At 44.5% G+C, this 27,804-nt stretch overlaps 1 protein-coding gene across 10 annotated transcripts in view; it reads right to left on the bottom strand.

Annotated features, from left to right (window-relative positions):
* shf (Src homology 2 domain containing F) overlaps positions 1-27,804 on the bottom strand; it is a 169,030-nt gene that overhangs the window by 7,260 nt on the left and 133,966 nt on the right. For 6 of the 10 annotated variants that reach the window (XM_083760175.1, XM_083760180.1, XM_083760178.1 and 3 more), the window contains 3 exons: positions 18,804-18,956; positions 4,642-4,819; positions 3,475-3,594 (listed from right to left, as the gene is read on the bottom strand). In XM_083760175.1, the coding sequence (XP_083616301.1) occupies positions 3,475-3,594; positions 4,642-4,819; positions 18,804-18,956 (451 nt within the window). The remainder of the gene's footprint in view (positions 1-3,474; positions 3,595-4,641; positions 4,820-18,803; positions 18,957-27,804) is intronic. The other 4 variants (XM_083760182.1, XM_083760184.1, XM_083760183.1 and 1 more) reach the window with 1 other exon arrangement.

Raw genomic sequence — 27,804 nt, 5'->3', positions numbered from 1 at the left:
CCAAACGCTTTGAGCCCTCGTCCAAGTCTGCGTCTTCATCAATGATGCAAGACACAAAGGTGCCGCCTCATGGCCTCATGAATCTTTCAACAGTCCCAGATGTACACCGATCCACACACCGGCTCTCCAGCGAGGCTTCCACATATAGGCAGAAGCGCCGGCCGGGGAGAAGCAGACTGGTAACAGAACATGAGCAGGCTGAACTCTGTGTCACCTCTGTGCCCGCGTGGAGCATGGCAGCATTGCCCCTCTTCACAAGGCTGCTCTCCAACTGACAGACCCTGCAGCCTATAGACAATATTATTCACTTTTTTCTTTCTATCCATTCTGGAAGATTGGGCACCGCAGGCCACAGGATGTTTGCCATGCAAACACACAGCAACAGAACAAAGCCACACACACAGACACACAGACACACACACACACACACACACACACACACACACACACACACATACAAACAAAAAGCTTCAAGAAATGTGCTCATTAACGTCATCCTTCTGCTGTGGGTGATGTGCATGCCAAGCCATATATAATGAATTTGTGAATGGTCTGTTGTCCAGTTTTAGAGAGTGGAAGGACAATCGGGGCAGCCGATCAGTGTGAAACCGGAACCGTTGGCTCCATTACGCCTCGCAGCACTCACGCATTGCTTACAACGCGTGACCTTTGGCCCCATCAAAGCTCTGTCTGGCAGTAAAGAGAAAGGTCACGGGGGTCAAGCAGCCCACACAGAGCAGAGGAAAGCGCCTCGGCTCGGCTATAAAAGGTCAAACGACCGACGCCATGTGACGGCGGCTGCAACCGAGGCATGGCGAAGCGACAGCCGTCGATTCGGAGCACACACAAGCTCCTCTTTGTGTGGTGCGTGCTGTCCAGACCGGCGCACAGCATGCGTGCATGCGGCCGTGCCTCTGCGGAACCATCCAAGCGGATGGTAGCGTAGCGTTTTAGAGAGGTTGGCCTTTAGTCTAGACCAGCTGGGAAAATCACTGTTGAGTTTCGCAGCATGAACAACAAGGAATGATCTACTGTAACATTATATTATATATATAAGCATCTCATCTCTCTTGTAAACACTCGTAGTACATATTTGCATGTAAAGGGAGTCAATCCTCGTCACCTTCTTATCTTCCTAATGTTTTAGCATTATTTCTAATACTGAAGTGAATATACCGGTAATCGAAAATGTGACTTAGGCCATTATTTCAAGAGGGTGACATCCTGTTTTGAAATAAAAAAAAAGGAACAACTTTATGTGAACAAGCATGCCGTAATTCCACAGCTGATCATTGCATCGTTGCTGTCGGGCAGAAATATCCAAAACTGTTACTGTATAGCAGATGTACAAGCTCAAACTGTTCACGCTTGTGGATCTGATATACTTGTGTGTGACGCTGTAGTATGATCAAAGGGTGTAGGACTATAGGGTGTTAATTTACAGAGAAAAACAAGTTATAATATGGACATAGGATGTTTCTGCCCGACAGCCTCTCCCTTGGAGTCAGTGTAAAAGGAGCGGTGCCGGGCCACTGTCCTTATGTGCCCGTCCGTGTGTCGGGTATGGTGGAGGCTCCTGGTCGTGATGTGACATTCATCCTCCCCCCTGGGCGGTGTCTGCGTCCTCCCCCCCCGCTGGCCTCAAACCTTCCATCAAGGCGATGGGATGTGACGGCGCAGCATGGGGAGTACGACGTCCCAAATTCACCTCCACCAAATGTCAGACCCCACTAACCCAATCAAGAGTGGCTGGCTCCCTCCGAGCCCTCCGCTTGCGGGACACGGTAGGGGTTGGGTGGGGTCACTGATGCAGGGTCACCCATTAAGTGGGTTCTGGGCACATCAGCAATTTGTTGTCGTCGGGGGGGGCGGAGAGTCGGAGACCTCGTATCTCCATTCTTTTTGGCAAATTATGCTTTTTCATAAAACAACGATGCCCCACTAGGTTATCTCGTAAAAGTAGCCAATGTACAAAGCTCACATCGCGTTGTGATGCCACATGAAAGTGTTTCTGTGGGTTTCATAAATATTTAACCAATGAAAAGTAGTAACAAAGAGCTTGTGGCTAAGTACAAACTACACTTGATGCTTTGGAACACGGGTTATTTTTACCGTTTCCTAAACAGTATAGCGGTTTTGTACATACGAGGTTTTCCAGCTGACGGCAGCGGTAGAGGAGGTATAACAGGGTGGTGGAGGTGAGAGAGGCAGCAGGAAGGTATGATGTGGGCGAGTGGGGGTCTGCGAGGTGAAGACCATTACCATACGGACGCTGAGTCAGCAGGCTACGGCGTAGAAAGAGGTTATAAAAGGAGATAGCGTCGATGTCGGGAGGGGAGGGGGGGGGGGGGACCACACATTGTGAGCTTGTAGAGCTGACGTTTTCACTGCTTTCGTGCAACACTCTTACATGATGATGTAGGGCATCAATTTACAGAAAACATTAAAAAATAAACTATGGAGAACTCCCTATTATTTCTGCCCGACAGCAACAATAGCATTTTTCACTCTCTGTGTCTGTCCTGCCATACAGCGATAAGGGCTGTGCGTGCTCACGTCTATACACTATACACACTAGGTTTTTATATTTTATATCCCCCCAAACCTTTGACATTTTCTAACCCGGGCCAAAGAAGCCTCTATCCCAGTAGATTTCATCTAACAGTCCAAAGCACATTGCTCATAATTTTAAGCATCACTAGATGTAACAAAGATAAATACCGGTATGCATTAACCTATGGGCCGTCAACCTTACCGGCTTTAAATCAAAAGAACACCATTTGAACACCACAACACACTGGTTAATCGCCATTAGAATAAACATGAAATATCAAGGGTAACCGTAAGGCTCGCCCCAAAACACACACACACAAAATCACCGACCGCGTGCTGGGGCGGTTCTTGGATTCTTGTATTAGTTTAACTGAGGATAAGATTAGAAATACATTTAGGGTTACTAGGCATAGTTCTACTGAGGTTTAAGGTTAGGATAAAGATTATATTGAGTTTACTGAGGTTACATTTATAGGGATACCAGGTGGAGATCGTTCCGAGGTTGCCAGATTTGCGCCCAACTGTGTTTTGGTGGCGAGCATTTTGGTATTCACATCAAGTGTGAATGCAACTCCATTATAACGGTGAGCCTGAGTCAATTTAAGTGAATTGCCTGTGATCCGCTGTGTGCTGAGAAGAACAGCCTCATGGAAGCCATCTGATCATTCCCCATTGTATATAAACAAACTAAACGAGTTAAAGCAAGTCAAGCAGGTCTGTTGTGAGACATTAACGACAGTATTGAAGGCACGACGTCCATATCCATTTCTCATTCATAAAAAGGCTTAGTGACTGGTAGACTTCTAGATGATTACACATATACTGCCAAAATGTGTCTGGTGTGTGTGTGTGTGTATGGTGTGTGTGTGTGTGTGTGTGTGTGTGTGTGTGTGTGTGTGTGCATATCGGTTGTGATCTTACTTTAGGGAGAGGGAGAAGTCGTTCTTGCAGGTCTCGCTGTTTCGGACCAGGTAACTGGCCTCCTTGCACAGCCTCAGTAACGACTCGGCATCAGTCCGACTGATGGCTCCATGGTACCAGCTGGACCATGATGGAGGAGGAGAGGAACAAAATAATGGAGAGAATGAGAAGAAGAAGAGAGGGGGAACAGGGGAATGGAAACCTTCATCACAGACATGAGAAAAGGTGGTACCGCATGGGTACCAGAGGAGTACCACCACTGACACTATCAAGTGCACACCACTGTATTTATTATACTATGATGATGAAAAGCACAATGAGGTTTGAACAATGACTAAACATTTATATTCAACCATATTAATATCCAACGCTAAAAACAACAATGACACAGAGTTAAAACCCCAGCATCCATATTCTGGGGAAAACGTTTGCAGAAAATAGCAGATCTACAAGCTTATACAAGCCTGTAAGATAGTGGATCTGCCATTGTTCTGCAAAGATATATTTAATGCAGGGCAAAAACTGAAAATACCCTAAGTATAGAGCCCTGAGAGACTCCGCTCGACGATAACTGGTTGAAGTAGTTAACACAGGAACTGGTTGAACTTGGACTGTTACCCAAAGCTCCATCTGAGAACCCACAGGCAAAAAATAAATGAAAAACAGCGCCCTCTTTTAATTTTAATTTAAAGGTTTCATGGCATTCATTTTCATTCATTTTTCTTTTTTGTTTATCTTTTAGGTTTTATGACCTCAATTGCACCCCACACAACCTGAACTTTGAGCATTCAGTGGATTTTCTGTGGTCTGGGGTTTTCTCTGTGTGTTCTGAAGCCATTTGAGCTACAAACAGGCAAAATCCCTCAACAGTGACATCTGCTGGCAAATTGTTATGTCATATTATGGGATTTGTGGAATCTTACATCACAGTCCACAGGCAAATCAGATCAAACTTGTTTGAGCCAGAAAACTCCAGTCCAGAAAATCTAATGAATGTTAAAAGTTCAGATTTTTTGGGGGGTGCAATTGAGCTCAGAAAACCTAAAGAAAATACAAAAAAAATACAAAAACTTTAACCTTTAACGTGAGTCCACAGTCTCGAGACACTACCCAAGCCCTATAAGATATAGAACAAAGCGAACTCAGTGGTTTCATAGTGGGACTCACAACTGGCTCTCCAGGGGCATGGAGTGGTCGATGCGTTCTCCCAGGGACGAGCTGCAGTGGTCCAGGGAGGACGACATCTTGGTGTTGACCAGACACCCGCTGGAGTGACGCTGAGGCGGGCGACCTTTGCCGTCCTTGATGGGCGACATGTGAGACTTGTCCACGCCATCGAACTGGACTGTCATGAGGGGGGGGGGGGGGGGGGGGGGGGGAGAGCCCAGAGTTAGACGACACCTATAAACACACTTCACTTCACACTTCAAACATTTTCACGTCAAGGGAAACCCCCCCCAAATTGGTATGTACCTGGGGGCTGTGTGGTGTGGACCCAAGGGCACCAAGAGAAAATGTCTTGTAAGAAATGACAAAATTATTCGAAGTTTGTATAATTTCTTCAAGAGGTTTCCTTTTTGGTTTTGTTTTTATAGCCGACGAAATAGCCAAAGTATAAAATAGGATTAAAGTGGTTAAACTGATCGTGATGCTATATTAGCACATTTTGCCGAGGACCCCCTGGAACCCCTTCATGGACGCCCGGGGGTCCCCGGACCTCGCTTTGAGAACTACTGATCTAAAAGGTAAATATGGTAAATGGTGCATTTATATAGCACTTTTTGGTAAGCACTCTGAGAGGGGGAACTGTTGGGGGATAAGTGTCTAAATGGAAGAGCCAAGGGTCGAAATGATGACTGCTTGTTTACCAGACAGCCTGTCTAGTGTCTACCGATGTGGTTGTAAACGGTGCATTTATATAGCACTTTTATCCAAAGCGCTTTACATAGATTAAAGTGCATTACATTCACCTATTCAGACAAGGATGAGGAAGCCATGCAAGGCACCAACCTGCGCATCGGGAGTAATTAGGGGTTCAGCGTCTTGCTCAAGGACACTTGGACACTAACTCTGGGGGAGCCCCAGGATCCAACTGGGAAACTCACGACATCCGACTGCTCTACCGGCCACTCTACCCCTGAGCCACTCCCTCCCCCGGGAGTGGCTCATATATACAGTACAGCAGATATCGTTCAGGAACAGATGATGACATTGAAGTATGATGATGAAGCCAGTCAAAAACCCAGTTTGTATTACGCCATTACTAATGGCGTTGTTGACTAATGATCAGTCCACATTAAGCCCATGGAGTGTTAAATGTGAGGCTATTATGTGAAGTGCATGAAATCCACCAACGATCAAAAAAGTATAAAAAAATAAAGATGCATGCTAGAATCCTGCAATAAGGAAAAGAAAAAAAGAAAGAAAGTAATGTTTTCTTCAATTAGTCGCAAAGCGACTCATTTTGAGCTTGGCGATCTGCACATTTTTTATTTGAAACCTGAAACGTAACAGTTTTGGCGATACAACATTTCCACCCGACAGATTATGGTAAAGGCAACTTTATTTGAAAAAAAGCTCGACAACGTTTCGATCCGCAATGAATGGATTGTTTGTCGAGTTTTTTTCAAATAAAGTTGCCTTTACATTATAGTTGGCCTCCAGTGTCCTCGTGAAGTGAAAACATCATTTCACTAATCCAATGCTTTGTACAACCCTCACAAGCCTTTAGCCTGTCAATACTAATCAATGACATGAACCTCAGGACCTTGAGAACATTATGCTCTTGAGTCTTGTGGGCTTGACAGCAAAACATACTGCATCAGTGACCGAGTTCCAATTGTTTCCATTGGATTTATCGACTCGTGTCGAAGTTCCACTGAGCACCGAAGTGTGTGGAAGATTGACACTATTTCAATGCGCACGCGCAAGCACACACACACGCACTCATGCACGCACGGACAGTCATTTCGTAGAAATCGTCCAACTGAAGGACACTCCACACAATGGAGAAAGACGCAAAAATCAATTGAGTTTCACTGTGTATGCACAAGAGAGGAAAATATCATTAAATCCCTTGTATAGTACACAATACACATCCACACGTAATAGAAATGCACGCACGCACAAACACAACCGCGTGCACGACTGCACACAAACCCACTCACAAAGGCACAAGGACAGACACCTATATAATACAGAATTAATCATTCGGCTAGGTTTTTCAATCCCACCATGGTCAACTGGAGATCAGACTAGCTCCATTAACTACCTTCGACACAGCCCTGACCACGGCTATAATTGTCTGAGCTGCTCTGCAATCAAACACAAACTCAATACAGGTTTACATACTATTTATAAAGGCCAACAAGAGCACACTACACGAGTTAGCACGCAATTTAGAGGGGTCTGAAAGTCAACTAAATTTCAGGCTTTGGATGAGTGGGTGTGTACAGTAGATCAAAAGCATCAATTTGGGAAAAAGCCTGAAAGTGATGTGTGTGAGTGTATACTTGTATTACTACACTTGTGAGGCACAAATACTAACACAAGTGTAGGACACTTTTCCTGAGAAAGACAAATGGTTGTGTGTGTGTGTGTGTGTGTGGGGGGGGGGGGGGGGGGGGGGGGGGTAGTTGGGATTACAATGAGGAAAAGATTCAGTTTAGGATTAGGCATTTGGAGGTCAGGTTTAGGTTTAGGTGAGAGTTGAAGTTATGCCTGACATATACTAAGTTGCGTGCCAGTGCTCACACATCATGACTGCCAGTGCCCACACGTTGTGAGCTTGTGGATGTCTTATTTTGGGGCTTTAGAGTTAGGATTGAAAATGGCAAAAAAGAAAGAAAGAAAAGAGGGCATATAGTTGAATCACCTTCCTAAAACGTCCTCACAATTACAGTAATACAAACGTGTGTGTGTGATGTGTGTGTTTGATTTTTTTTTCTCCTGCCATCCATCTCTGAAATTGATATCACAGCTTTTACATGGAGGCACTGCCATGCCTCCCTTACAATGGCCGAGGTCAGCCACCTACATCAAACACATTTTATGGACGCAGCTGGACAGCGTCAGGCCTTTTAAAGCTGGAACTCAGAGGGATATGTATGTTTGCAGCTTTTCAACGCACACCTTATTAAAATGTTGAGTCCCATCGTTTATAATCATAAGCACAACCTCAGTGCATATATCTCACCAATAATACTAGGCCATACTGCATCATCACAGTCTGATGGAGAGAGTGCTGAAAATGCATTTCTCCTTGCATCGGGTGCAGTACTTAGTTTAGACAGTTTCTGGTTTAGACTAGTCATTGGTTAGACCAGTCATTAGTCCTACAACTACAACCTATCTCAAACCCTCACCGTAAACCTAACCTCCCACAGGGCAGCACACCTAAACCTAACCTTAACCCATGTCTAACCAATGACTAGTCTAAACTAAGTATGCACCCCCTTGCATCTATTCTACAGTATAAAAAAAAGGCACGGCCGGGAGTGTGGCTTTTTGTTTTCGGGAGACCATAATGGCATGTCAGATTATATTGTGAGCTTCCCACTTAACTTACAAAATACAGACAGACAGACAGACAGACAGACAGACAGACAGACAGACAGACAGACAGACAGACAGACATGGTGTCGAGCACAACAACATGAACATGTAGATGTGAACACAGCTGTCTAGTCCTCGTACATACATTTCCATTCAGAGGATAGCGTTACACTCTGCTGGAAGCTGGCCAAGTGTCCAGACGGATGGGGTAACAGCATCAATCACTGTCGATAAGTTACAGGAGACAACTGGATGTCAACATCTCTCAACATTTATGCATGCAAGTTGCAACACCTGAGACATCATTCACACATTAGACTACAGGTTTGTTGTTTTTCAACACACAAATGTCTTTACTTTTTCACAAAGTGTACCCTCATTATAAACATCTGAGCGTGGAGTGTGACTATCATATTGGTTCAGTTCTTCTTCCACTGAGTGAAAGCTTGAGTCACAGTGACTGAACAAGAGACCGCCTCCAGAATCAGATATAGCGGTTTGTTTGCAGGGACACACGGTCAGTTCATTCAGTGAACAAGATGACGTTCATGGAATGGAACTAAGTAATTCAATAATCTAAACATGATGATTCGTTCACACACAACCAAATGTTTGTGTGTGAACGTCACAACACTAAAAGATGCATATCGTCACATAAATATATCTCTATATTTAAACTTTTATGGGATTTCCCGTAAACTAAGGCCTACAGTGTCACAGTATAGGCAACAATTACAGATCTACAACTTCGATGTGACGCATTGTGATCTGCTATTTTCAATTAATTTATTAATCGTAATCCGTTTGAGATAATCATTAAGTCATATCTCCCAGCCCTAACATGGAATGGTTTCCCCCTCAGCTACAACTGCAACTACCAATGAGAATGTGTAGCCTATCTGTGTCCATGCTAGATCCACAATGATTCAACCACAGGTAAAAAGAAATAGTCTAAAAATAGAGTGGTTGCTATTCTACCACAGACCACCAGGGGCTCCCCTTGGCCTCCTGTGCCTCAGTTTGAACTCGCTGGCCCTGGCCTGTGTGCTCAGCAGTGCATTCCTCTAAACATAAACTCCACTCACGGAAATCATTATTCCAAGTGACTGGGCTACCGCTGTTATCTTGCCCTCTGCACTTTTGTGCTCTGTCGCCAGTTATGGTTGAAGACCCCAAATGGCAGCCAAATGTTTATTTTGCATGACAACAACAACCCTGTGGAAGCCCATGCATGACAACAGAGTTGTCCCAAACCCTGTGGAAGCCCAATGCAAAAGGAGAGATGAAGCACTTTTATTATTCTGAGCTCTGCTCTGGCTTTGTTGTTCCCGTTTAATTGCATAAAAAGCCCCCCTATGGACCTATTAAAAAAAGGTATAGGCTACTTGAGTTTTCTAAACCCAGGGGTTCGCAAACTTTTGCAGCTCCAGACCAAGAAGATACACTTAGTGTCTCTCCGGGAACCAAACCTACAGGATGAATAAACCACTTAAGCCCTAGGGATTGTTTTTTTTTAAATAGCCGATGTACAAGCTCACAACTTGTCGCAATGTGGCACGTTGTGAGCTTGTAGATCCGATTTTTGGTTTTTTTTTTGTAAAGTGAAATAATCAAATTCTTCAGCACATGCAAGTGCTGTATACAGTATTTGGAGTAGCGTGGAGTAGCGACAGATAGTGTTACCATGGAAACTGACCAAGAAGGGACGGTAAAATGAGTGATTGCAGCCCCATCGTCCCCATCAGCCCTGATAGACAGACTCACACACACACACACACACACACACACACACACACACACACACACACACACACACACACACACACACACACACACACACACACACACACACACACACACACACACACACACACACACACACACACACCTTCTGACATGACATAATCATCACTGTCGAGTGGAAACCCTGCATGTCCAAAACGGTTTATTGGATTTGACAGGATGTAAATGTACGCCTTTGGCAATCAATGTGTTAATTTTAGGGGAGACAATATTACATAAATAGATGACATATGGAGATACAAGGTCTCTCTGCTCGGAAATATGCGTGTATGAATGCCTATCCCTGGCTCTGTGTGTGTGTGTGTGTGTGTGTGTTAGTGAGTGAGTGGGTGAGTAGGGGAGTAAAGAGGATGAGGAGGGAAGAGAGGAGGGGGAGCAAAACACATAACGGCTTCATCCAACAACGTGTCATCTCGTCTACAGCGTCATAATTATCTGAAAGTTGCGGTCCGCCCACTGTCAGGAGTACAACAACCACTCACAATTATACATTACTGCATTACAGTGCTACATGTGTCTTACGGTCTTTTGAGGGAGCTGCAACTTACAACCAGGCTATTTTGTGGTTCGAGGGGGTCATGCTAGATGCACATGGGGCCATCTGTGGCTAAATCACTGGCGTTTTCTGCTGCTAGGGACTTACCGAATTATTATTGCTTGACATTTTACAATGAGCTTGGAAGTGAGGAAAATGTAATTTACACGACGTGCATAAAAAGCTGACAGGGCTACCGTCGTTACGAGCCAGGGGAATGTGAAAAATGGATGCTGCAAATTGGCTCACAAATGATGTGAAAAATCGGAGCTTTTAATGGGAAATCTATACTCGCCTATCCTGCTATAGCAGTGCTGGAAAAAGTACTCACATTTTTTTTACGTAAGTAAAAGTATCAATACTGTAACGTAGAAGTACGTTTTTAGTAAGTAAGTCAAAGTCTGTTATTCAAAATTGACTTGAGAAAAAAGTATCGGTATCAACAATGTAATTAAATTACCAAAAGTAAAAGTACTCATCGTGCAGAATGTGGCACAATGCAACGCATTATGAGCCTGTATGGAACGGCCATTTTCAAATGGTTGAAATGTATATAGAGCTGAAGCTGTTAGTGTATGTTTTGTAATAATAATCAAAATCTACAAAGTAACTAGTAACTACAGTTTTCAAATACATTGGGTGGAGTAAAAATAGCTACAATATTGGCCTGTGAAATGTAGTGGAGTAGAATTCCTTTTTTTTTGGACATATTGAAGTAAAGTATAAATCCCTCAAAATTGTACTTAACCCATTTTGGCCGGGAACCCCTTTTGGTGTTGTGTTAGCTATTGAAAAATAGCAAACCTACAAGCTCGTAGCGCGGAAAACCGAAGAACGACCGGCATAGAAACATAGCTTTTTCAGAAAACTGTCATTTTCAAACAGACATTTTTAGAATCTGATCTCAGGTCAAAATGGTACGGTACTTAAGTACATGTATTTAGCTACTTTCCACCAATAGTTTCCTGCTAGCAGGCAGTGGAGTCCTGAGTGACGGAGCTGAGAGTGTAGAAGTGGACACTCACACTCACAGGTCCATTTTTACCGCAGTGGCTCTACTGTGGAACAAGTACTCAGATTGTTTACTAACACTATGCTGTAGCTCCTGACACCGGGCAGGCTACCGACAGAACAAATGCTATGATTTTATTTGCTGTAGTGTGTGTGTTTGTGTGTGTGTGTGTGTGTGTGTTGTGATTGCCATCAATCTCACAACACAGTAGCTGGAACTGGAATGGCACTGTTATGTTTTAAGGTTGAATATCACAGCGAGTCGGCCAAGCTCATCCCCCGCACGCGCACGCACACGGACACACACACACACAGCAAGAGATTGGCCCACAAGGAGAACAAAAACCTTGAGGGGCAGTTAAAGAGATCGGAGTGCGTGCGCACACACGCACACACACACACACACACACACACACACACACACACACACACACACACACACACACACACACACACACACACACACACACACACACACACACACACACACACACACACACACACACACACACACACACACACACACACACACACACACACACACACACACACACACACACAATGAAAGTAATCCAAGCGCATACACAAATCCCCAACTGTCTTGCAGTGCATGCTCAACGTGCACCCACCCACACACGTGTGTCTGTCTGCGTTATCAGCATTGTTGCCTGTAAACCCCCGCAAATGGAATCTGTGTATCAGATTGGACTGTCAGTCACATGTTGATTGATGGCTGAAAGACCCGGCCTCTCCAGACATGGTCGCTGTCGGGGTGGAAACCTTGTATGTCCAAATTACCATTAGTGTCCATGAAATGTCATACTACTTCAATATTTATATAACCCACAGAAATACTGAAGGAAGGAGTGCATGCATGAGAGAGGGAGGGAGCTGATTGGCTAGCAACTAGATAAACAAAGGCCACCAAGGTCAAAGTGACATTACAAGCAGTCGGAAAAATAAAAAAGCCCTATTCAAACACAGACAGAGTAGAAAATAATTGCGGTATTTCATCATGAATATTAGTGAGGACCAATTATATAAAGATATGTTGAAAAGTTGTGTGAAGTGGTCCTTTAAAGAACTCCTCAAAACGTGGAACTATCCCACTTCTGTCCGTTTCTCTGCAAGGCTAACATTCCTCGGCAATTTTCAATAATTAAGCCGGCTAATTAATTCTCATTTACTAATGGTGCTCCTGTCTACACGGGTGACTGCTCTGTTGGGGGAAACGTACCATCAGCCGCCGCGATGTGACGTGAAGATGAAGTGTCCTGGCTTCCTTCTCGTGAGATGATTAACAGGTCTGCACGGCTCATTAAAACGGAACGCCACTCCAAAAATAGTCCTCACACAATGTAGCGATACGCGAGCCAAGGGAGCCTGCTGCTTCAAACGTGGGCTTTTATGCTGAAACTAATACTGCGAGAGCCCGATGATTCACATTCAATGGATTATAATGATGAATATTTAGATCATCCATCTATCCATCTTCGACTGCTTATCCGTAGTCGGGTCGCGGGGGGAACAGCTCCACCAGAGAGCTCCAGACTTCCCTGATGATTTCCTGTTTTTGGCTATAATATAGCCAAAAACAGGAAATCATCATAGTAGTGTATATTTGTATGTCTCTAAATGTAAACGATGAATTGAAAATGGTGGACCCTCTTGTAAACAAGTGTAATGCTTTATGGTGTCGTCCACTCACAGTTAACAGTTTTTGTATTGAGTTGTGCTTGAAATGTACTGTAATTCTGCAAACTGTTCATAAATACTTCAATCAATCAATTAAACAATCAATCAATCAATCAATCAATCCCTTCCTCCTGGGGGATCCCGGGGCGTTCCAAGGCCAGTGAGTCGATGTAATCCCTCCATCTGCGCCTTGGTCTGCCCCGGGGTCTCCTCCCAGTGGGACGTGCATCGAGGACCTCACTAGGGAGACGCTCGAGAGGCATCCTAACCAGATACCCAAATCACCTAAACTGGAAGAAGCAGCGACTCTACTTCGAGTCGCTCTCACGTGACTGAACTTCTCACCCTATCTCTAAAGGGAGATGCCAGCCACAAAACTCATTTTGGCCGCTTGTATTCGCAACCTTATTCTTTCGGTCATGACCCACACTTCATGACCATCGGTGAGAGTAGTGAACGGAGATTGCTCGGTATAGACAAAGAGCTCTGCCTTCTAGCTCAACTCTCTTTTCGTCACAACAATATTTAGATCAGTGGTTCCCAACTGGTTCTTGAATCAGGGCCCACTTGAAAATCTTAAAAGCGTTAATCCCGGCCCACCCATCTGACCACTGCCGTGGTCAGATGGGTGGGCCTGCGTGTTCATTTTCAGAGCAGGTTTATTTTAACAATCAATCAATCGATTGCGTTCCAGATCAGGATCAATAACATAGTATACTTTAATTTTCTATTTACCGGTATCACAAACCAAAAATGTATTTGTCAAGGTATTCATTAATGAAAAGAGGGGGGGGGGAATCCCAGCTATAGTATCAATAAAATGTTTTTTCCAATATTTAGAAGCCCATGCAATATCCTTACGGCCTAATTGCCGATTTAGATCACCTTTGTTGAACGTAATGGCCCAAGCTCGTGATTGCCACTCTACCTAAATTAAATCTCGGTATCGTTTAATTGCTTTGTTGCTGCACCTGGCTCGGACAAAGGGAAGCAAGACTGATGCTTGAAAGTATTATTGGATCAGAAAACAGGGATGAAAAAAAGCATTTTTGTTACACACAGACAAAAGCTGGCCCTACATTTATATGTAGATTTAATATCTATCATTGTCGAGCCACATTGAAATGGAATAATGAGGTTAAACTGATAGGGGCAGAATCCCTCTCACACCGTTCCATCAGCGCTTGTGTCAGAGATTACATTCATAGCCTCTCTAAGCGACAACACGATAGCCTCTCTAATCTTTGGTGGAAAGTAACTAAGTACATTTACTCAAGTGCTGTGGCCTAGTTAATTCTTTCTGTACTTATTATTCCACTAACGGCTATATGAAAACGTATCTGGTTACTTTACACATTTTTGATTATCGCTACAAAACATGACCTGTTAAGTCCTATTTTACACTATCTATTCGAAAAACAGCCGATCTACACATTGTGAGCTTGTAGATGTAGATCTGACATTTTCGGAAACGTTTTTTTTTCTCTGAATACTTCATGTATATTTGGTGCAGTACATTTACTCAAGTAAAACCTTGAAGTACTTTCTTCCACCACTGTCTCTAACACTGTGTGTATGATATCTTTGTGTATAATGGATGACTAAGGTCCCAGGGTGTGACTGGGAAGGCCTGGGGGTCAGGGAGGGAACTCTACCATGTCTGCCACCGTGAGCCATGACCACGCAGGGGGTGGGGGGTTCAGACACAGGCAGGGATCACCTTACAGTCGGACGCCGATCTTAAACCCGCTCACATCACGTCCAGAAACACAACCTTTCCCATGGAATTATGGGGGCATAAATCATCTCCCTCGCTCTGTCCTCACCGCACACACGCACACACACACACACACACACGCACACACGCACACACACGCACACACACGCACACACACGCACACACACACACACACACACACACACACACACACACACACACACACACACACACACACACACACACACACACACACACACACACACACAGAGAGAGTGTCCCCTTACGAAACTGTTTCTCAACGTCGGGTCCAGAGACACTATTTGGACCATTACAGGTCTGTAACTCTTGAGGGTGTACAAATGGCACTTTATGGGTCATTTCAGTGTAGATTGGGGTCCCAGAGGTTCTTGATATTAAAAAAAGGTTTAGAATTACTGAAGTAAACTACACTGGAACCCCAAACTACACTGTAAAACACAAGTCTGAGCGTGTACAAATGGGTCCATTCGGGGTTCCATTTGTACACACTCAAGAGTTACAGACCTTGTTGAGGTCCATTTTGGACCCCTGGTGGTCCTCGGACCAGACGTTGAGAGACCAGGGTCTTACAAGGTTTCCCTGAGAGCCCTCCCAGCGCTCTGCCAAGGGGGGAAATCCCATTCCCGGGCATTAGTTCTGCCACACATGGCTTTATTTTCCTTTGGCAATTATGAGAGCCACTGACTGAGGACTCCACCAAACAGAACGGGATGGAGAAGACGGGGGGAAAGAAATGAACAAGCCAATCGGATTAAACTGGGTTCATTGTTCGGTCACTGTGTCAGACAAGAATGTAAACAGAACTGGGGACGTGTAGGACGTGTTTCAGGAAGTGAAATGATCTCATTCAACTTTAGATTTTTTTTCCCCTCCCACTAGACAGAGAGGAAATGATCAGAAGGGGCATTCGGGACACTTCTGAGTAGGTTGACAGGAGGAACTATAGCGGTCACCTGAAGTGGCCAATTACCCATTCTGAATATGAAGGCAATTCAGCGCAATTAAAACTAATGAGCCTTCAGCCGCTCAAAAAAGAAAAAAGCTGGGATAGAGCTAGTGATTTTCTGCCACATGTAATCCAGATGGAGAAGTGCATCCATTAACAGACTAATATCTAAGATCTCAGATTATGCAGTCCCACTAATCAATAGGATAAACTCCTTCGGTAGGCTATCAACTGAAGAAGTACAACTGATGGGTTTCTCCATTACATGATGCCTCAATCTTCCCCTCCAATGTCTAATAGTGAAAATAGATGTACTGCATATGGACTGGTTGTGGTATAAACCAGGGGTTCACACAGATTTTCAGCTTCAGACTAGAGCTCTTCACAGGTCCAAAGAAATGGTTCCGAAATCCGAAATTAATCTGTGACATTTTACCGATTATGACCCGTTCCGAAATCATTTTCAAATACTGTAGGAAAACCAAACCCGTGACTATTTTGTCCGATACGCACGAGAGTTGCCATGGTTGCTCTAACCTTCTTAAATTAATTTGCTTTGAGCTTTGCTAGTTTGCTTTCACCTCGTTGAGGTCAACAGTACTGTTGTTTTCATTCAAGTCAGCGCAAGGCAAGCCAGGACGGGGCTTGCCGTGCGTGGTACATCTTGCGCTGCTGATCCTAAACAAGCATAATCATCACACAAGTAACACAGCCGTTCATGTCGCTGCAACACTAAACTGATCCTAGGTCAGCCCACACGTTAAACAGAACTTCAGTTCGAAAGTGTTTTCCTCCGCAGCGCAGCATAGCGCACATGCAGCAGACAGAGAGAAAGACTCTCTACTGTCAGACTGACATACAATCACACACTGATTGAATAATTCTGTTAACAACTTGCAACAACTTTGACTAAAGAAAAGAGGACGCACAGCTCGTAGTCACGATGCTAGAAACTTTAATAAACCAACGTTTCGGCAAGCAGGTTGCCTTCTTCAGTGTATATGACATTTGCAACAACAACAACAACAAAAGCACAGACGGTGCACACACACGTCACACACATGTGCCTACGGGTCTTCTCGGATCCACTCGGGCATTACTCATAATGATTGACAGACCCGAGGTCCGTGGGGGATACCGACCCTGCCCGAGTGATTATGATAAAACACTGCTCCGACCCTTGTCCTCGGGTCCACTCGGGTGTTTTGGGAATCGGGGGGGCCCCCGGTGAAGAGCTCTACTTCAGACCCCCTGGACACAAACGTATTCCATCTTCTCACTTTTAGTTTTTGAGCGGCCCCTAGTCACTCCAATGAACAGCTATGTGTGTCTGTCTGTATGTCTATTTGAGTACTGACAGCTGCAATACCACTGGGTGACCTAAAGTGGCACTGTTGCACCTCTCAGTTCATAAATGAATGCCCCACTTGATCATACAAGTAAGACGCGCAAACGCGGGAAGCGAACGCAGCTCGTGTGTGTGTGGTTGTGTGTGTGTGTGTGTGCTACAGCTGCGCCCTGTGTGTGTGTGTGTGTGTGTGTGTGTGTGTGTGTGTGTGTGTGTGCTACAGCTGCGCCCTCTGGTGGCGGGCGGGTGGTGTAACAGCGGGACAGACACACAGACAGACACACAGACATTCAGCCCTTGCTGTCATAGTAAGTGGCTCACTGCGTTCGCAACTACAAGGTCACACTAAGGTACACAAAAGTAGTAGATCCACAAGCTCGAAACACAGCACGTACATTTGCTATTTTCCTGCGAAAGCTTTCTCCACAATGCAGACACTGGGGTTTTAAGTGATTTTTGAGTGGTGCAGCCATTCCAAGGAACAGCAATGTCTGTCCCTCCATACTGTATGTCCATCCCTATATCTGTCTCTAACTATGTTTAGGGTACCAACAGGTAAAGTAGTGCTGTTGCCTACAAACACAAACACACACAGAGAGAGAGAGAGAGTGTTGCACTGTTTTGCCAGTTATCGTGCTCCCCCCCCCCCCCCCCCCCCCCCCCCCCCCCCCCCGCGCCCACCGGTTTTCTGGCCGAGCGGAGTGAGAAGAAAATGAATCTGCAACATGCAGCATGACAGCTTGCAACGCTGAAGCCGAGCGGCACGACAAACGCTACAGAATATAGAATGCAATGCACAAAACAGGGACGCCAGATTGAAAGCGGACCGGTCTGTCTGTGTGTTTCATAAACATTGAATCAATGATATGTATCAACAAGCTTGTGACTAAATAATAACCACATTGGAACACAGGTTTTTTTCCTTGAAATGTAATGGTTTTAGACATGCCAGGACAGCAACGATATTCAAGGTTGAAGACAATCTATATTAGACACAACTAGACAGGAGTGACATTGATAGATAGATGGAGGGAGTCATGGGCAAATAGATGCTCAGACAGACGAATGGCTGGATAGACGGACAGATGATGGATGGATGGATAGATGGATGGAAGAATGGATGATGGATGGATATAGGGGTGCAACAACTAATCAAACTAGTCAATTTGATCAAATATAAAAAATATATCAATAATCTAACCCTATTTAGTGAAAATATAGCTAATCTATGCATGTACTTGTAGACCTGCTATTTTCACTAACTTTGCATGACACCATTGTGTGACAAAGTATAAAATAATGCTTAAGTGATTCATCGATTTGTGGTCGATATAAAAATGTGCGCTTCTCGATGTTTCGGTGATCAATTGACCAAAGTAATTGACAGAACAATCACAAGAAAGTGAGTGACCGTTGCAGCCCTAGATGGATGCCCTCTGCCAGGTGGAAACCTCATTATGTCCAAAACCGTTACTTTTCCGGATTCAAGCTCAAAAACAGCTAAAGTAGCAGATCTACAAGCTCGAAGCGCGGCTTGAAGATCTGAAGATTTGAACACAAAAAGTTCAAATATGGAGATAAGAGGTTTCTGCCTGACAGCAGCGATGGGTGGACGGACGGGTGGATGGACGGAAGTGGGAACGGACAGGGGACCACATGGATGCCAACAACAACCCACCATGGTGGTGCTGGTCACAGGCAGTGTGTCCGGGCGAGCAGGGCTGCTGCTGGGAGGGCGACTCGGCCGCCTCCTCCACCAGCGGAGCGTTGTTGTGGTTGAGCTGGCCCACCGGAGGAGGCCACGGCAGGTCCTTGATCACTTTAATCTCTACTGCAAGCCGCCCGCAGGGCACCAAGAGGCCACGTGAGGGGAGAGGAGACCGCCAAGCGACAGAGAGAGAGAGAGAGAGAGAGAGAGAGGTGTACAAAGGGAAAGATACAAGGAGGGTGGGAGAAGAAGGGGTCGAGAGAAATGAGCAAAACGAGGTGGGAGGGGGGAGGGAGGAAGAGTGCAGTAGAAAAGGGAGGACAAAAAGAAGGTAAGGAACGGAGGGATGAAAGAGAGGGGTTGGAGGGAGAGACGAGGCAGAAGAGATGAGAGCAGAGTGAGAATAGCAGAATACACCAATACACAGCATATAGAATCACTCATTCAAGTGAGTGCAAGAAGAGCCAGACTCAGTTTATAGTGTCGCTCGACGGATATAGAATGAACACAATGCCGCTATACGTCGGTATCGTCGACATATAAATGAGCCTTCAGGACAGAAGCAGCCGGAAGACGAGAACAGTCGAGAAGAAACAGGACTGGAAAGGAAAGGGAAAGTTAGTTTACCTGAGAGATTATAGACATTGTAGATTGTTAAACGTGTACTGTACAGCCTCGGTACATCTCCTGATCCACGGGGACTCATTAGACCACACTCTAACAAACCCCCGTCTTGTGGATACATCCTAGAAACAGGCTAATGACCCAATTATGCGACCAAAAGCGGAAAACAAAAGAATCGCTCTCCGTCAAATTGGCATTTTTTGAATAAGAAATCATGTCAATGGGTACAGCAAGTTGTACAGGCTACAGTGAAGATGCTTTGTGAATAGTTAAGGAGGCTACACACTGTACGACCTTTAAAGTGGTCAGGGCAGGGGGCCATCAGATCGGTAAAGCATTTCACAGACACTACACAAGTCTCTTTCTTGAAATCGGCTGATATATTGTTGTGGTTTTCACACCATAAGATTGATAAAGGTGTATATATAGATGATATCCATCTATCGACAGACAGACAGACAGAAAGACAGTGAGCAGCTGAGGACAGCTGTCCTGTGCATTGACTGTAACACAGATCTTCTCGGGGAGCGGTTCGCAACCCCGCTCATACTAAATGATGTCCAGTCGGCGAGAGCCGACTGCTCTCTCCGACTGGACATCATACGGTATAAACGGTCTATATCAAGTCTTCTGTGCAATTCATGTTCAACAAAACACACTCCAAAGCATACAAATGGAACCAAATGGACAATTTACAGGTCCATTCAGACCAGAGGTCATATCACATATCACATCCAAAACGGTTGTTTCAGGAAATGGGGAAAAGAGAATGTGTGTACCATCTGAGTTTTAGAGAAACAAACAAATAAATAAAGATGACACATGGATATACAAGGTTTTCCGCCTGACGGCGACAATCTATAAAAAAAAGAAGCTTTGATTACTGCATGTTAAACATGCAGCAGAGCCGCGGCAAGTCTCCGCATGGAGCGTAAAGAGGCTCTCTCAGAACAGAGCTCTGGGCCCCATAATAAGATAAACAGCAATGTGGACAATATTCTCCGGTGGAACAAGCCCCAGAACAATCCATCCTGGCAGTGGACGCTCCGCAGACCTGGCCGCCCACCTTCCCCCCTTTTCAAATAATGCATGGCTCATGTCCAGGAGGGCTGGTATTACCAGGGTAAATCCACTGCTACAGTCTATCTTTCATCGACAATGGACCGCTTGTTTAATGGCACAGGAGGTCTGATAAATTAAGGGAGAGAGACAGCAACATTTTTTTTACAGCATTTGCAAGAGAGCTATACAGCATATAAGGGTAGAAGCCCGGGCTAATAAAGAAACATGATGGCACTGCTGTAGAGGCGGCTTCTGTGGCTGTGTGCGTGTGTGTGTGTGTGTGTGTGTGTGTGTGTGTGTGTGTGCGTGCGTGCATGTGTGTGTGTGTTTGTGTGTACAAGTACACATGGCGCCTGTCAGGCCTAATGTTCTATGGATACTGTAAATAAACATGGAGCCCTGGTGTTTTGTTACATAATTGAATGAACTGCATAGTGCTGTGGATATAGAGTTGGCTAAGGGAAGACATACAATAAACTGTAGTTTACATGTGCTGCTGGTTGGAGGAAAATGGACATTTTAGTTTGATGCGCAATTTTGAGCATTATGTTGTCAGCTTGTAGATCAGTTATGTCGAGGATTTGTAGAGGTGAAAAAGGAGGTGACCGCTGTGGGACCCCAGTCAATGAAGTAGTTCTGGATTAACTGGTGAAGCAATGTAACATTCTGAATACCATGTATACATCTGCTTTCACATACACGTTCTGAATGTATATACCTTTATTTGTTTACCTATTTTCTATCTCTACATCTATCTTCTCACGGGATACTAGAAAACAATGGAGCGCACGCCCACTGCTTTACACCTGGAAAACTGTGATGTGACAAATAAACTGATTCTGATTCTCAGTCAGTCAGTCAGTCAGTCAGTCAGTCAGTCAGTCAGTCAGGCAGGCAGGCAGGCAGGCAGGCAGGCAGGCAGGCCCGGCCTTGCTGTTGAGCTGCGGCCAAAAACGGTGCACTCAAACTAAGACAAGCAGCTTCAAACGAGGAGAACTATATCTCACCCGCCGCCCACCTGAAGACAGTAGACTGAGTGTGTTGACTGCTGCCGTCAGCATGTCACTGGAGCTTTATTGGCTGGCGTACACACAGGCCGCTGAGTGAAGAGGATGAGCAGAACATTATTATGGACTCGTCCTTCTCTTGCCCTGTGGGGAATTGCTGCAGGGCTTGTGCGGATCATGCTAATGAGATGTAATATCGGCAAGCTATATAGCCGGAGGAGGGAAGGGGGGGGGCAGAGGATATTCAATCCGACAAGCAATTAAATAGATGGGCCTATGGATTCAGGGTGCTAAGTGTAGCTGTAGGGGAGGGAGGGTGTCCTTCTGATGGGCCTGATGACTGCTCCCATCAGTGGTGGGAAGTAACTTAAAGTAACTTTACTCAAGTACTTGAGTAAGTACTCATTTATCACCAACATTGCCTTTTCACGCAACACAATTCATGCACACACCGTCTCCAGACGCGCTATAGGAATTATCCCATGGGGTGCCCATGGGCCGTGGCTCAAATGCAGACTAAATAATGGGCCTTGATATGAAAAGAGTTCTAGGACTCCAGAGAGAGATTCTACTGTAGGCCCTCTAGGGATGAGAAGTGGGACAGCGACAGCAGGGTTTGGACTATAAGGTCAGACGCTACCCGAGATAATATACTGTAATTTAATTCCTTCCTCCACTTCAGGTTGAAGTGAGAGACTCTGCTCCTGCTTAAGATTAAAATGTCTAAAATCTGATTCCACATTGCAGATGAGCGTGTAATTGTTTCGGGTGCCTTGCCTTTTGAGGACAGGGAGAGGCGGTGGGGGGGGGGCTCACTCTGAATTTGCTCAGCTGCACAGCTGAATAATAGCCTGGCATGTCACTCAGCACTTTAGGAAAATACAGGTAAAGTGATTCAATGGGGGTATAAGAAGAAGCGGTGCTTTTCCAGACCCGGGGGGGGGGGGGGGGGGGGGTGATCATTTTTCCTCCCTTATACCTTATAACCTATACTCCAAAATGCTTTCTGTCCCAAGGCTCTTATGAATACGCAGGGGCTCGGGATGCTATTTGGCCTGCATGGATGAGTGCATCTTCAGGCCTAGCTGGCGGTGTTGCTCCATGTGGGTGACGCGGGGGAACAGTGGGAGATGTGTTCATCCTAACTCTGGACAAAGGTGACAAGAGCAGGCTGGCTGGCTGCACGCATGGGAACACTATCTCCGTGATCTATGAAGGCTCTATCAACAACAGCTCACACTGTTGCTTGTGTGGGCATTTACAAATGCATACAGTATGCGTGCACAGACAGGGGAAGACATACATAATAAGCCTTAGTCAGGTAGGTGTTAACAAGGTTAATCTTTTCAAGATTCGTTTTTGGCTTTTCTGCCTTTATTGAAAGTATCAAGTGAAGAATGACAGGAAAGGTCGTCATGAACGGGACTCGAACACGCGACACGCTGTCAGGCCAGAGCCTGTATGTGGCATGCGCCTGGACCACTTGGCCAGCGGGCGCCCGAGGTTAAGCTTTTAATACGATAATAAACAAGCATTATTAAACACATTTAGTGCTATCATTTATTGAAAAATTAGGACGTAATTCACGCCAGCATTTTATCCAGTTGAGCTCTTATTTTGAAAAGCCACATTTTCAGTCATTTCAGTGGATTATCCCAGCCAGCTAGACGGAGCCGAGACAACCTTTGTTTACATGATCGATCTATGCCGGAGCACTGGAGAGCTCCACATCGCCGTCTCTGTGCCGTCAAAGAAACGCTGTTTTTCTGGGACAAGGAATAGGAGATACAGGCGATTGAAAGAAACGGATAGAATGGATTATTATGGCGACGACGATCTAAGATGAACTATCCAGTGCTGTGCTAACAACACAGCTAGCTAACCGGCTAACGTGAGTAGCATTATGGGTCGCTCGATCGAATGCACTATAAAAGCGCAATTGCCGAAGGGCTTCGGCAATGGCGTTAAGCGTCAGTATCAAAATTAGGCTTCAATTGCCGAAGGACTTCGGCAATGGCGCTGAAAGTATTAAGATAGTTAACCACTTGAGACTGACACTTAGGTGGTGGCATGCGGTGAAAGCTTAGATCTGCTAGTATTTTCAACTGTTTTTTTAAACATTTGTGAACGATGAATGATATGCACCAACATAGGGACACCAGGTTGGAAGTGGCTCAACCAGCTTTGCTTTTCCTGCGTGTCCACAAACAGTTGAGTTGACTGATGAGTTTGACCTGAACGAGGTGTTTAAAAGTGTTTGCTTTGATAGCGACAGGCGAGCCCACAACTTTTAAGTGAAATAGGGGAAATAAGCGCGGCCGTGGCTCCTGTCCATGGCGCTGATTGATTGATGGCTGTCGTTTGTTATTGTTTACACGCACGCGCACACGCACATTCCCCCTGGACCCCATTCCAGCAGTAAGGGTCCATTTGTATTCTCTCACATAAGCATAAGGGGATACGTGGTCCAATCATATCTAATCTAACGTATATCGTCTCCGTCAGGTGGAAACCTCACGTCCAAAACTTTTACTTGTCAGTATTCAGTTTCAAAAGCAGCAAATCTACAAGCTCAACACATGTTTCCAGCCTGCAGATCTGCTACATTAGATGCTTTTGGGCCTTAACTTACAGAGATAAGAGGTTTCTGCCCGACAAGCAACAATATCAAACTGGGAGGGTCCGTGACATTAAAAGGAATTGATAATCTCAGCAAATACAACATTATTACTGTAGGTTTTCTCTCTGGCTGGGCTGCATGGTACAGATGGCTGTGTGGGTGACATGCTGTGCTCCCACTGAACCGTAACCTCAACTGACTCTTTTCTTCATGGAAGGTGAACACTGAAGGTGAACAACTCAGTCATACTCAAATGTCACTAATGGACAGACCACAATGTCATGATGTCTCACTAATGGACAGACCACAATGTCATGATGTCTCACTAATGGACAGACCACAATGTCATGATGTCTCACTAATGGACAGACCACAATGTCATGGTGTCTCACTAATGGACAGACCACAATATCATGGTGTCTCACTAATGGACAGACCACAATGTCATGATGTCTCACTAATGGACAGACCACAATGTCATGGTGTCTCACTAATGGACAGACCACAATGTCATGGTGTCTCACTAACCGTTTCCGTCTGTGGACGTCCTAGCGACGTCCCAGCGACGCGGGGCGAGATGAGAATATTCAGAATTTTTCCTATTTTTTTTTCTGGCATTTCGCTTTTCGCTTTCCGTATGCTAACGCTCAGTGCAATAATTTGCTTGTCATTGACTCCCATGTTAGCGCGGCGGAAAGAATGACTCGTATCTCCTAATCCAGGGCGCTCTCCGTGGTGATGAATGGATCGATATGCTGGCGCTTCATTTCTGCTCCTCATCCGTCTCTCCCGCAAAATATGAACGTTTTTTGGAGCGTAAAAAAATTTATTAAGATGATCGGGGATGTGAGGTCTCTTTGTAAAGTCAACTTTTTTAGGAAAGTGTTTCCGGTTCATGGCTTTCAGAGTAAAAGCGATCAGACAACTCTGGCACCCCGGAGCTTCTATTTTGATGCACTTCCGGCACAAAATGTGCTAATGGACAGACCACAATGTCATGTCTCACTAATGGACAGACCACAATGTTATGATGTCTCACTAATGGACAGACCACAATGTTATGATGTCTCACTAATGGACAGACCACAATGTCATGATGTCTCACTAATGGACAGACCACAATGTCATGATGTCTCACTAATGGACAGACCACAATATCATGATGTCTCACTAATGGACAGACCACAATGTCATGATGTCTCACTAATGGACAGACCACAATATCATGATGTCTCACTAATGGACAGACCACAATATCATGATGTCTCACTAATGGACAGACCACAATGTTATGATGTCTCACTAATGGACAGACCACAATGTTATGATGTCTCACTAATGGACAGACCACAATGTCATGATGTCTCACTAATGGACAGACCACAATGTCATGATGTCTCACTAATGGACAGACCACAATGTCATGATGTCTCACTAATGGTCAGACCACAATGTCATGATGTCTCACTAATGGACAGACCACAATGTTATGATGTCTCACTAATGGACAGACCACAATGTCATGATGTCTCACTAATGGACAGACCACAATGTCATGATGTCTCACTAATGGACAGACCACAATGTTATGATGTCTCACTAATGGACAGACCACAATGTCATGATGTCTCACTAATGGACATACCACAATGTCATGATGTCTCACTAATGGACAGACCACAATATCATGATGTCTCACTAATGGACAGACCACAATGTCATGATGTCTCACTAATGGACAGACCACAATGTCATGGTGTCTCACTAATGGACAGACCACAATGTCATGATGTCTCACTAATGGACAGACCACAATGTCATGATGTCTCACTAATGGTCAGACCACAATGTCATGATGTCTCACTAATGGACAGACCACAATGTTATGATGTCTCACTAATGGACAGACCACAATGTCATGATGTCTCACTAATGGACAGACCACAATGTCATGATGTCTCACTAATGGACAGACCACAATGTTATGATGTCTCACTAATGGACAGACCACAATGTCATGATGTCTCACTAATGGACATACCACAATGTCATGATGTCTCACTAATGGACAGACCACAATATCATGATGTCTCACTAATGGACAGACCACAATGTCATGATGTCTCACTAATGGACAGACCACAATATCATGATGTCTCACTAATGGACAGACCACAATATCATGATGTCTCACTAATGGACAGACCACAATGTCATGATGTCTCACTAATGGACAGACCACAATGTCATGATGTCTCACTAATGGACAGACCACAATATCATGATGTCTCACTAATGGACAGACCACAATGTCATGATGTCTCACTAATGGACAGACCACAATGTCATGTCTCACTAATGGACATACCACAATGTTATGATGTCTCACTAATGGACAGACCACAATGTTATGATGTCTCACTAATGGACAGACCACAATATCATGATGTCTCACTAATGGACAGACCACAATGTCATGATGTCTCACTAATGGACAGACCACAATGTCATGATGTCTCACTAATGGACAGACCACAATGTCATGATGTCTCACTAATGGACAGACCACAATGTCATGATGTCTCACTAATGGACAGACCACAATGTCATGATGTCTCACTAATGTACAGACCAGAATGTCATGGTGTCTCACTAATGGACAGACCACAATGTCATGATGTCTCACTAATGGACAGACCACAATGTCATGATGTCTCACTAATGGACAGACCACAATGTCATGATGTCTCACTAATGGACAGACCACAATGTCATGATGTCTCACTAATGCAACGGTGGATCTCAAACCATTTCGTGTCAAGGACCCCCAAATTGATTATGCATTTGGCCACGGACCCCCATCTGAAAAGATTATTCCACAACGTATAGGCCTATTCATTTTATCAAGATTTTTTCAAATGTAAAAATAGTATTGCAATGTAGATTGGATTTTTTTATTAATATATATATTTTTTTACAACCCCAGTATAAAATAGGGTTAAAGTGGTTGTTTGTGATGCTTTAATTGTTGACATATTTCGTTTGGAAATCCTGGAACCTCCTCTAAAATGTTGAAAAATAACTGAAACAGCAGATGGGTTCATTTTGCCATTCGCATACCGAATAAGTGGTTAACAGAAATGAGCCTTTCCTTCCGTCATCCTCTTTATTAAATATGTCTACTCAAGGCTGAATCTATTCTGTTCACATGACCGCTTTTTGAGTTTTACCTTGAATAATAATAGAGAACCAAGATGAGAGCATTATTATACAAATACCGAGTGGCTTCAAATGTCTGCTATTGTTTGAACATCTCGTTTCTTTACAGCAGGGGTCGGCAAACCTGTGCTGTGTTTTCATTATCTTAATAGTCAGTGTGCCGTATCAATTAGGTTTGAAATGTTTTCTTTCTCACCATGAATGGATGTATGGTCATTACACAGATCTCTCAAACTCCCCAGTCAGTTAGTTTGAATGAATGTAGAACTTTGCGCAGGATGTAATTTATTTTAGTTTATATGGGACTTAATTAAACTGATTAAACTTATTTTTTTATATATATATTTAATTTTAAAATAAAAAACATTCTCTCTCTTTCTCACACTTATGCCAGTGTGTCAGTGATCACCCTCCCCTGTGCCAATGTTGGAACCCGTGC

Source organism: Protomyctophum parallelum (genome assembly GCF_964188405.1).
Source record: "Protomyctophum parallelum genome assembly, chromosome: 2".
Classification (NCBI taxonomy): Eukaryota; Metazoa; Chordata; class Actinopteri; order Myctophiformes; family Myctophidae; genus Protomyctophum; species Protomyctophum parallelum.
This window is presented reverse-complemented; position numbering and strand designations above follow the sequence as displayed.